The following is a 12,454-nucleotide window of genomic DNA, read 5'->3' on the forward strand; positions in this document are numbered from 1 at the left end:
AGAAAATTTGGCACTAGTTAACTGCACAGAAAGCCACTTCTGCCCAAATGAGCCTTTCCCAGATTTATTAAAATAAACTTAAACTGATAAATAGATAAGAGGGATAGACAGATAGGTGGCATCATTGTTTAAACTATGAAAAATATTTTTTCATTAAGCTAAGTTTGGGTTTTCTTTTTTTTTTTTTTTTTTTTCCTTCTTAATCTCACCCTACTAATGATTTATCACTAAGACTTGCTGCTTTTGTTCTGGAAATCTTCTAGGATGAAGGGTGATGAGGGAGCTATCTATGTGGAAGTTCACTTTCTGAGGGAAGCCATCACTGAAATTGATTTTGTTATTATAGCTAAACATACAGTTTGGAATCAACCATTTGCTGAACTTTGAACAAAGGAAATTGCTGCCGTTGGTTTGTCCTGCATATCGCCCCTGTTGTCCTCCATTTCTAGTAGTAAACAGAATGCCATGGATGTGATCATAGATTGAGCCAAAATATATTTTTAAAATACACCTCTCACATTCATATGAAAGCTGTTTGTTTCAAAATAAAGGGATGGGTTTTTCCTATTTGTTTTGCTGTCAGTTGTGGTGTAGCAGTTAGATGTTAAGACAATCATCTTCTCCCGACTTGTACATCTTTGTTCTTATTCACTCTTTGTCTCTCTGTTGTGTTCTCCCACTGTTTATAAACACTTCTTTTCAATCTTAAATAACATTTCCTGTTGTGGTTTCTCAGATGTTAGATATTTGTCAATATTATGTTTCAAATGACAGTAGCAGATAGCCTTATAGATGACTAATTAAAACACAGAATTAATTATCTGCCTAAATAGACAATAACTATAAACCTTGCTCCACTCTACAAATACTTGATACACTTTTTTTGGTTGTGGTTGTTTGGGGGGTTTTTTTGTACAAATTTTGCCCTTCTTCCATTCTGAAATTCCTCCCCCCCGCCCCTTGGTTTCCAAATACCCAGTGTTATTGGAAGCTTACATGTTTATATTATCAGCATACATGGAACCAGCTGTTTTGAGTCAGACTGGAGGTCTCTAAGTCCAAGAAAAGACCTTTATGCATGCCTATGGAAGAGGGGAACAAAGCAAGCTCCTCCAGAATTTTTTTCCAGCCTCCGGGAACTTTGTGTGACAAAGGTGGTGTCTGTGCATTTAATCATCTTCTATAAGTTTTTGGTTTTTTTTTGGTTTTTTTTTTTGTTTGTTTGTTTTTTTTGTCCACAGCACCTGCTCCTTTATTTACACACTGTGTGAAGAATCATCTTTTTACTTAGTTTGAACTGGCCACGTATTATTTTCATTTGTTGCCATCAGTTTGTTTTTTTGGAGGAGAGAAGCAGCAATCGTTCTAGCTTTTCCATCTCCATGTGATTTATGATTTCATAGATATCTACTCCCAGCCATCTCTTTCTAGGGTGAAGTATTCTGGTCCTCCTACTTGCTCCTGTCTAGATATATTTCCTTATTTTTAACCACCTTTGTCACCTTTCTGTCTGAAGACAGAACACCTGTAAATCTATGTAGCTAAAGTGAGGTCAGAATCAAGAGTTTCATCCCATGGGGAAGAGGGCAACACCTTCTTTTGAAGGCTGATGTTAAAGGTACACTCCAAATATATTTTCCACTATATCTAAATGGAAATAAAATAGTAAATATAAATTTCAGGAAGTCTCTCCAAAGGACTCTTCACAATCATCTCAAAAGAGCCTAAACTAGTACTATAGAACAGCTCGCAGCTGCTGTGGAATAAACAAAGTATCTTTGTAGTTTACCTAAACATGCAATTAGCATGTCCAGGCCCACCAGTGTGATATGGCAGATGAAATGGGAAGAATTGTAAATCTCTCCTTTTTTATGTATTTTATCAGAGAATCTAAACTTGAGCCACGTATGGCTGTGCAGTACAAAGGTAAGAAAATCAGAGGATAAACACAGATGAGATGGAAGGATTACCTAATTCCATATCCTATGGCTGTAAAGCAAATGTAAATCTGGTGCTTGTTGTTTCTAATGTAACAATGCAATTTACAGCAGCATTTTGAATAACCTTTATCTCCTGTTGATTTCTGTGCTGAACATCTTTTCTACATGATTACATTTTTGGCTTCTTCTGAAGCTTTTAAAATTATTACTACTACTACTGAAGTATTAGTAGTACTTAATACCTACAAAGATTACAGTTCTACTATGTTCTGCAGGCAAGTTATGAAAAATACCTGTTGTGAAAGTTAGGCTTGCTAGGCAACTGACTGACGAAAACAGGCAAATTTGACAAGAGGTGCAAAAGAAAGAGTGAGAAAATTATGTTGAGTTAAATAAAAAGCAATCACAATATTCTAGCCTTCTGTAATGCATTGTATGCTCTGTTACATTCTCCTTTTTCCCCTTTGCTTTCTTCAGTTAATCACCATGTTGTTTGTTCAGTTTTCTTTTTCATTTTTTTAATGCCTGAAGAGTAGCCTGAGAAACACTGGAAATTATATAGAGGCTGAACACTTCTTTCTAGAAAAATAGCTGGTACTTCTGCAACACAAATTATAGAATGTAAGACTGGCAGGCTTATCCAAAGAAGCTGACCAGTGAAATGTTATAAAGACAAATCATTTTGGATGTTGTTCAGTTTGCAAAGTGGAGCTCACGTGCTGTTAGTTTGGCAAATTACTTTCTTCACCCATTTATCTATGAAAGAAACAGTGATACCTGTTTTGTGTTATGACTGATCAGGACAAAACTGAATAAGGTAGTAATAGTATTGTTATGTTTATAGAATATATCCTACAGTCAAAGAGTGGGTAACTTTAGATGGTTACAATTTGAAACTTGTTTGTTTTAATGTGTGTAGGACCATCGTCAAAAACAACTATTCACATTTCAACCAATATTTTTTTCTGAAAATTGGAGTTAAGATCTCTGGTGTGAAGGCCTACACAGAGAAAAACCTAAATAGTAATAATAAAAAAAAAAAAAAAAAAAAAAAAAAAAACCCCAAAAAAACCAAAAACCCTCAAACTCACTTCAAACTTGGACTAGATGATCATTGTAGGTCCCTTCCAACTGAAATATTCTATTTTATATTTTTTAAACAATGTGAATAGATGCATCTAGAGCAAATTCTGATCTAAAACTAACTCTTGAGACTTGTGCAAGTACACTTATTATGCAGACTAATATAACCTTAAAGTAATTCATAAATGGTGTGAAGGCATGAACTTTGAAAAATGGAATCATTAGTCTGCAAGAGATAAGTCACTTTAGCTGTACTTAATTTTACTTTTTAGGGGAAGATTGTAAATAGACCTATGCTGAATTCCTTTACCTTTTTTTCCCTGCTAGAGAACTTTAAGAAAGGTATCAAAAAAGCATTTGTTCCTGTTAGATTTTATTTTCATACAGAGATTTCATTGTAAAACTTCTGCTATGTATATAGAAGGTTTAGCTTGTAACTTATTTATTAGGACTCATTTTTCTGTGTTGAAAAATGGGCTGGCGGTTTTATTCTTTTGTAAGTAACCTAACTTTGCCTGAGAAGTTCCCTTTTTTGTAATCACAACAAAGTAAAAATATCTTGTACAAATGGGTATTGGTTCATGTTTTAACTTTTTGTAAGTGCAAAGTAGTAAAAAGTGTACTCTGATTCTCTGAAAAAAACCTTAGAAAACATCGCATCAGATTTCATTTTCATGCTTTATGAATTGTGCTTGCCATGTACATTAATTACAGAAATGGCAGTGATTACGCTTTCAACGCTAATTATACTCAGTAATGATTCTAAAAGTATTCTAAAAATACTTTATTTTAAAAACAAAACAAAAAACAACCAACCAAAAAAACCTCTCGCCACAGGTTGGACAAATCAATATCTGAGTGCCTTCCTGAGCACCTGAGCAAAGCTTTTAAAGTTTTCTTCAAGAGGTCCTGGTGGTAGGATTGAGTTAGAAACTGGGAGCTAAAAAGCAAGCTAGGAGCCGGATGTTTCATGTTTGTTTGGATGCTGTTCAGTTTCTTGAGCTCTTCTTAGAGGAGCCCTTTTCTTTTTGGCAGAGCGGTGATTTCACAAATTGTGCTGCCATTGACTGATGATTCATGTCTGGTGTTACTTGGTAGTGAGCTCTTGCTCAGCAACCAGCTCTCACACTTCAAGAGTGTTTCTCATAAACCTGGCAGAACATAAAGACAGCAGTATGGAAAAAAAATATGCATTGGAACCAAGTCTTCTTCAGAGTTCTTTTTACACCAGATCAGAAATGGAAGTTGTCATAGGAATGCTTTTTATCACTTCCTGAAGCTTCTGTATCTTTACTTCGAAGGTGTGCTGTGAATATATCATGGTATCTTAGTAGTGGGATATTCAGAAATATAACACAGACTTGTGATAGAACAGAAAAAGGGGAAAGCTTCTAACTGAACTGAACTGCCAATGAGATCTTTAAATTCTCAAAAATGCTTTTGTACTTCAGACTTGTGGGTTCTGGTGTTAATTTCCTTTTGACTGTTGTGAATTTAAAATACTACGTGAAAAAATAATACTTTTTTGCAGTTAGATCTACAATACACTATGTGTTTAGACTCATGGCTGTGTTTCCAGTATTTATTCATGTAAGATATGTAGACCTAGCAGTTTTGTTGTGGCAAGAATGCTATGCTTTCAAAGTTGTTGTTTTTTGTTTTTTTTTCTTTTTTCCTCTTGTAGAGTTCAAAGCAACAGATGAGTTGTGAAAGAGAACAGCTAAGGGTAAGTGCAATGATATGCAAAATGTTCTGTTTCTTTAAACCATAAGCAGACTCTAGTTTGTGCTACTGACAGATGGATTACTTTATTTAAGAGGAACATATTTAGCTCATTTGTTGCTTGTTGGTAAATATTGTACATATCTCAGTATAAAACAGTTATAGTAGATACAGGTTTTTCTTCCATAATTTAGTGAGATTTGGCAGTAAATATCTCTTTACGGGAGCTCTCTTGACACTCAGCGTGCTCTTCCTATGCACCGTGTGAAGATTTAGTACTGGTAAAGGTCACTATCTTTCTCACGCTTTCTCCACTACCAGATTGTTTCAAACAGGAAGACGCTATCCTTTGCATTTTTTATAGTATGTATGCTTTCAGAAAGAAATCAGTGCTAAGAATGTGAGGGAACTGGCAGAAAAGGTCCAAGTATTTTAGTGTATATATCGGTTGTGTGCAGTCTGTAAACAAGATGGAGTTCCTGAAGCCAGGTTGCTGACCTTTTGTTTTCCCCTTTTCCTATCTATGTTAAAGTGACAGTGTTTTACCCAGCTTTTAGTCACTGCTCCCTTTAAATGTTACAAATGCTTCATATCTCTGCAGATGCTTTTTCATCACAAGTATTTCCTTGTTCAACTGATTGATTCTAGTATTTGTTTGGAAAGGCATGAGTTTTCATTAATAAAATAAAAAAAAGCTTTGGGGGTCATCCAAGTGTTGCTTAATAGACCTACATTTTTTGACACCACGTTGTGGGTATTTTCTTGAAATCCCATATGCAAGTAGAGATGGGGAGGCAGGCCTGAAGGAAGTGTAAGGTATTTATGCAAACAAAAATATTATTAGAAAGAGAAAAAGCAGCATTTTTTTTTGTTTGCAGTTTACTAAGCTTCAGCAGTGCCTGCATGACTTGCAAGTATAAAGAATATACTCATCTTAAAATAAGTTGTGCAGTGTTCTTAAACATTTAGCCATTCATTAGATTATCTTCATCAACATATCTAGATGCTTCAGCTGGTCTTCACCATATTTGTAATGGGATTTTTGGTAAACAAGTTATACAAGAATGATGCGTCACTTATTGTCCTTCTTTTCTTGCTGACGTGACTGCATTGCTATTGTACTGAAGCTGGAGTGACAAAGCTTTGTTTAATCAGTAGTAATGTCTCAACAGAGCAGCTGTCAAAGTTAAAATATTGCAATAGTACCTGAAGGACAATCTTTTCAAGAGGTAGCAGTGCCATGAGAACAAAGAAAGTTTTGATTTTGTTTTATTGGTTTTATTAAGTTTTCTACTTTGAATGAAAAAAACCCATTGTTTTGAAATATAATAGGAGGAGGCCCCCAGCTCTTTCTTCAAGTAAATATGCATGATTTTTCGAAGCAGTGAATAAAATGTGATGCAGTAAAATTTCATGTATCTTTCTATTCCAGTATTACACATTTACATCTTAAAATGAGCTCAGTGCTTATGATGCCTTTGTGTCGTATCAAAATGGAACTTTTCATGGCAGCTTAGGAAAGAACCATGTCTCCAACCTACTAACATTAGGTACATCTCCTTCCGCTACTGCTGTGACGTTCCAGTTACGTGAAATATAGTTCTCAGTGTGAACTTTGTTCCTAAGGCTGGGATGCAATGAAAGCGGTACACCACCCCGCAGAGCTAGAGCTTGTGGCTGCAGTACAAAAATTATAGCCACCCAGAAGTCTCACACAGACAGATACAGTGAAAGCAACAATTGCAGTGCTGAGCATGGTAGAGCAATTCTTTGCCTTTCCCTCAAGCTCCCAAACCTTTACCCTTACCCAGAATCTATTCTAGTTTGCAACAGCTCATCTGCTGTGACAAAAGGTCACAGTGAAATTTCAGTATACTGTGTGGAGATGTTTTGGTCATAGTTCAGTGCTGGCACCTCTGATCCTCCTTAGTCATGCTGTGAACAGCCCCCTGCTGCCGAGTTCTGCACCTTCAACGGTCTCGGGGTGTAACTTGACCGTTCTGTCACTTTGAGGTTGGCTCCCTAACTGAGCAGTGCTGTTAAAGAAATGTTTAATTGGCTGAGTTAGATTTTTCAGATTTCGGGGGGGGCTTCTGACCTACCACGAATACTTGGATGTGAGGCAGTTTCTTCACAACAAAATATTGTTTCATCCCAACTGAAAGACCTGCAATATAACAAGAGAACAGGACTAAAACAACAAAATGCGAACATCCATTTGTGTTTGTTAAACTGAGTGAAAACTAGGTCATCCTTAGATCATCTAATAATATAATAAAAACGATATATCTCACACCTTCCTTGCTAAGTCTAAGATGACAATGTGTCTGCCACTCCTTTTTTGATTCCCTCATCATTCCTTAGTCTACAAGTCCTAAAGAAGTTCCAAAAGAAAGGCACTTTAAGAAAGGCTTGTTTAAAGCATAATAGTGCAAATAAATCATTAGACATTCTATTGCTATAGAAAGAAATATCTAAGTCTTACTATAATCATTTATTCAGACATTTCTCACCTCATATCTGTTTCATTGGCTTTTAAATTCTAAATGCAAAGCAGAGACTCACTGTTCTGGAATAAAGCATTTAAAGAAATGAAACTCTCACTCATATTGGAGCCTATGGCCATTATATATTATATTTACAATGAATGATAATTCTAGTAATTAAGGAAGTCTGTATATTTTAACCCTTTTCTGCTCAAGCTTTGAAAATGACAGTGGCCACAAGTTGGTAAATTATGCACCTTGCCAACCTGGTACAATTCCCAGCTAGACATTAATGTTTATACCTGAATTATTCAAATGAGAATTCATACAGAAAGCTATGGGAATTTTCTCTCTTGCATAGCTGGTTTGGTTTGTCGGTTTTTTTGTTTCGTTTTTTGTTTTTTTTTTTTTCATTTGGATATATAACACAAGCTGACTTTGGTATATTTCCATCTGCTTTAAAAAAAATTACAAAGTATTAATGCCATTTTTCAAGTTTTCCTTTCTCTTGAAAATTTTCATTACCGTGTGCTGCCTTGAATACTCATTTTTTTCATATTTCTGTAATTTCTTTTTGCTTTCTAATCTGGCTTCATTTAAATCACGTTGTACTAAAACCCTAATGTGTCTGTAAAGGGAAATTGACTCATCAGTATCACTCTCTCCAGCTCCATCCACACACTGCTCTTTGTCAGTATTTCCTTTAAAGAAAATAATGATACTGTTTAGTCCTCATTCTGTGTTGTGTTCTCCAATCCTGATTTACAAATCTCTTCTTGGACAGATACACCCTATCCTCTTCTCTGCCACTTGCTGGTTTCTGCGTCGCTGTGTGGAGCTTAATTGTCATTCTGATGCATTATAAATGGCCTGAGAAGACACAGAACTCGGAGCTTGCTCAAAATAATTTAAAACACTTTTCTCATATTTGGGTCTGAAAACCAGACTCTGAAACATGAATGGTACAGGTTATTTAAGGCTGTGAAGAAAATCGGGATACCAGCCCTAGTTAGAAGTAAGCTGTAGTACATAAAGCCATGTACATACAGTGTAGTGACAGCTGCAGAAGTCTGTCTACTGCTTCCACTGAACTTCCCTTACTGTTCTGACTTTAACAGTGGATTTGGGGGTTTTTATCATAGCCTAGGGACATTATTTAAACTTACAGGCTAACTTAAACCTTACCGAGCTTTACCCAACCTTCCTTTCAACTAAGAAATTACTATTTTGCATTATCAACTCAACGTAATTGTTTAAAGTGAACTTCTGTATTTACATGGATGAGTCTTGCTGTACAAGCTAATGCTGTTGGTCCTTGTGCAGCAATACTTGATGAGCTAAGGTGGGCATAGACCAATTTTAAACTCTAATGTTAGGAGGGTTTATAAATGTTCCTGTGAATACCAATGAGGTCTAATGGTAAATGGTGTGATTAACTTCCTTGATCTGAAATTTTAAGTGACCTAGTCGTTGCTCTAATTAACAGCTTATTTCACATGCACTTATTATCAAGATGCATTATATGCAGTCAGAGTTCCTTCTCTGGTCTGAAATATGGGGAGGGCAGGGTCTTACTATCATCTTGTATTTAATATCAACTTACTTTTTTTTTGTAGTACTCTAATTTTCAAGGAGGCAAAAGGAATCTTTGCATTCAATATCATTCTATTTGTCTTGTCTTTTCTATGGTAAGTGAAATAAGCTGCAGCACGCAGCCAAAAATGTATTAAAGTTATGCCAGGTAGAGGGAAAACAAAAGCAAATGCATTTATGTTCAGCATAATTTTTAAGCAACCGTAATCCTGCAATATTTAGCTTTCTTTGTGTCTTTGTTCAGTGCATTAAGTCATCAGGTTGTAAGGTGCTTAGCTGTGTAGATGTGGTTTTTTTGGAAACTTTTTAAAGAAAATTTTTGAAGCTCATCATTGTGGTATTAGCTTTCTGCAGTGATCTAAGAATAATCCGCTGATAATTTTTGTGTACAATGTTCCTCTGATGCACTAAGGAGGTGAATTGTGATTCAGTGGCAGATGCTAATTTTTTAATCAGTTTGAGCTGAGAGGAAAAAAAACCCAAACAACTGGTAAGAGGAGGAGAATCGGAGTGGAAGTGATTTGTTGAAGTAGATGATTTTTTGAGCATTTTCTGAAATAATTTACTGTGGTGATAGCATAGCAGAACAGACATGGTGGTGGGCCAAAGAACGGTGCTCTCAATCTCTACCACTTCCCACAGTGGACTGGAGAAAAGGAAAGGTATATAAGCTCGTTCCATGAGTCAGTGATGTCTTGTCTTGTTATCAGAAAGCAACACAGTAATTCATAGTGTTTCTGCAAAACTGGGCAGCTAGTTCTGGCCATTAATAAAAATTTCACTGTTTTTCTTTTCCTTCTGAAAATCTCTTGGTATGCAATTGCAAATCATGTGTGTACATTTTGCCTGGAAGAGTAATCTGGAACTACCTAGTATTACACATCCCTCTCTTAAAGGAGAAAGCGTTAAAATGGGAAAAGCTAAGATACACTACTAGAGTTGGATCAATCCAATGTGTGTTCACTACTCATCCTTTTCTTAGGAATTCACATAGGTTATGCTGCATTTCGCATGCTAAACAAGTGGCTTAAAATGATCCTTCTTTAATTTCTGTAGTTATTCTGTAGTTTAATTTCTTTGCAGGTAGATGGACTGGAGTTTTGACATACTCTTTGGTCCTTCCACATGGTGGATTTCTATTCTCATTTACTCATATATAAAATAAGTGACTGAGCAGGTAGGTTTTTAAAGGGAACGAGACAGGCATTGAGAGTATTGTAAATTATTTTTTTCAGTTATTATATCAACAATCTAAATGATGTAGTGTTATAAAGACGTATATTCATTGAGCCACATTGACTCCTTGAACCAGTATTGTTTGAAGTAGAGACAATGAAGGAATATTGATTATAATATGGGCGTCATGTTCTAGTATTGATGGTAATGGTCTTTTTATGTTCTGTAAAATCTTTCTAAACCTTACTTGTTTAAACTGGTCAGGTTTACTTCTCTAGTAAACCATTTAATTATGCTTTTTTAAATAGCTGCCAATTTTTTTCAAAGCAGCAAAGTTACAAGGAAGAATAAATTAATCCTAAACAAAAATGCAGATGCACACATCAATATTAATGTATGTATATACATACAAAAACATATATCTGTGTTATATATATAATACAGTTTAAGAATCCACTCCTACAGACTTGTAGTTGACATGAGACAGAGCATATACGCCATCCTGTTTAAATAAAGGGTGAAATCTTGGCTTCAGCTAGGCCAGAATTTTAGAAGTGTATACTTGTTCTTAGTCTCTCGCAATTTTTTTTTTTTTACAGTAAGAGAATCTGAACAGTAATTGTGTTCTGTTCTCTTCTGCAGCAAAATCCCAAGTTGTCCTGAAAGCCAAGTCTTTGTGTGTTCAACAGAAATGGTTTTCTTAGTACAGAATCCCAAGCAACTGTATATAAATTTCCAGGAAGCAGGATAGATAAATAAAAATAAGCTATGCTAAACAAACAAAAATCATGTTTTATCAAGCTGATGTTAGTTTTGAGACCTCTTGAATTTTTGGACTCAGGCAGGGAGTTATTCCTGGTTTTGGAAGATGAAGATAAATACAGAATTAAAATAAAATACAGAATTTAGTTCTACTAATTTCTCTCCTCTTCACAAAGCCTTGAAGCAAAAATTTCTTTAGAAAAAACTGTATTAGCCAACAGTCTCACACTTTTCACTGTGATTGCAGAAGCTGTTGGGACACTAAGATCAGCAAACAAACATCCCTGCTACATATATCTGTTTGATGCTTTCCTAATGAAGGGCAGTCCTGGACAGCATAACCACTGCAGGACCCTCACCAGTTTGGAAACTGGTATATTTAAACATCAAAGTCTGAATTGTATCTTCTGGTTTCAAGACTGAAATAAACTCCCACAACATGCTGCTGTGCTAAGAACATAAGTATAAATTGCTTAGAATGCCACCTCTTTGCAGGCTTGAGAAACAGCTACCTAGCTTTGGAAAAAGTTGTTTAAAAAAAAAAAAAAAAAAAGCAACCATGATCTGTCATTGTTATTCGCATCTGGGATTTATTTTACCTTTTCATTTGTCCTGTTCATTTAAATGGGGTGAAAATACTTCTGTGAAAGTAGACATAATGCATGTTGAGAAATTATTGCTAAGTTATTAGTTTTAACTACCTTTGTATTGTAAAGTATCTTTTTAATATTTAAGTGAAATTGGCAAACCCTATACAATAGATACAGAAAATATGAATGTAAATACATAAAGTATAAATATGAATTAAAATACATAAAGTACATGCTAGTTGTACCTGGAGAAAAAAAGTCTTTCCTACTGCTTGTTTATAAGACCTTAATAATCTTCCCCAAAATACAGAGCAGATGGATTTTTTGAATGTATTTAATCTGTACCAAGTATGGAAAAGTTTGTTTGTCAAGTTATGCTGGCAGTTTATCAACAGAGCAACGCATGACAATTAAGTCAATACGTGTAGACTGCCCAGAGAAAAAAATATTCTAAGTCAAACCACAAATTAAAAGCAGAAATAGCAGCTCTAAGGAACTGATGACGAAGTCCCTTCAAATCGCCATCCTAATATCCCCAGTCTCTGTCACTGAAGTGGGGTAACTCCCTTGCTCCGTGTCTTGAATATGTGCTTGAGAGAGATCTTCTTGTGTTTTAGATGCCACAGTCTTCCAAGAGGAAAAAGAGAATAAAACCAAAACGGTTGGTAGGTCCTAAAAGATAATGACGAAAGGGGTCAATACTGTGGGACCAATACTTCATCAATGACATGGTGGGACTGAGTGCACCCTCAGCAAGTTTGCTGGTGACACCAAGCTGTGTGGCGCAGTATGCGTGCTGGAGGGAAGGGATGCCGTCCAGAGGGACCTTGACAGGCTTGAGACGTGGGGCCATGCGAACCTCGTGAAGTTCAGCAAGGCCAAGTGCAAGGTCCTGCACGTGGGTCAGGGCAATCACCAATATCAGTACAGACTGGGGGACAAATTGATTGAGAGGTGGAAGAAATAGTAAGCAGGTATTTTTATATTTGTAGTATGGTATCTAGAGGATCCATTTTATAAACCAGGAAGTTGGGAAAAGTAAAATTGCTTTGCAGATTTGTAACATCTTTGTTGTTTCTCACCCCTGGGAGAAGCTGACCTT

At 35.8% G+C, this 12,454-nt stretch overlaps 1 protein-coding gene across 23 annotated transcripts in view; it reads left to right on the plus strand.

The window, feature by feature from the left end:
* Positions 1–12,454, plus strand: part of RBFOX1 (RNA binding fox-1 homolog 1) — a 1,354,570-nt gene that overhangs the window by 937,800 nt on the left and 404,316 nt on the right. For 20 of the 23 annotated variants that reach the window (XM_069809863.1, XM_069809866.1, XM_069809898.1 and 17 more), the window contains one exon: positions 4,708–4,749. The exons of the other annotated variants lie outside the window; for them this stretch is intronic. In XM_069809863.1, coding sequence (XP_069665964.1) covers positions 4,708–4,749 — 42 coding nt within the window. The remainder of the gene's footprint in view (positions 1–4,707; positions 4,750–12,454) is intronic. 23 annotated transcript variants of the gene reach the window in all.

The sequence above is a fragment of the Haliaeetus albicilla genome, chromosome 22, assembly GCF_947461875.1.
Source record: "Haliaeetus albicilla chromosome 22, bHalAlb1.1, whole genome shotgun sequence".
Taxonomy (NCBI): domain Eukaryota; kingdom Metazoa; phylum Chordata; class Aves; order Accipitriformes; family Accipitridae; genus Haliaeetus; species Haliaeetus albicilla.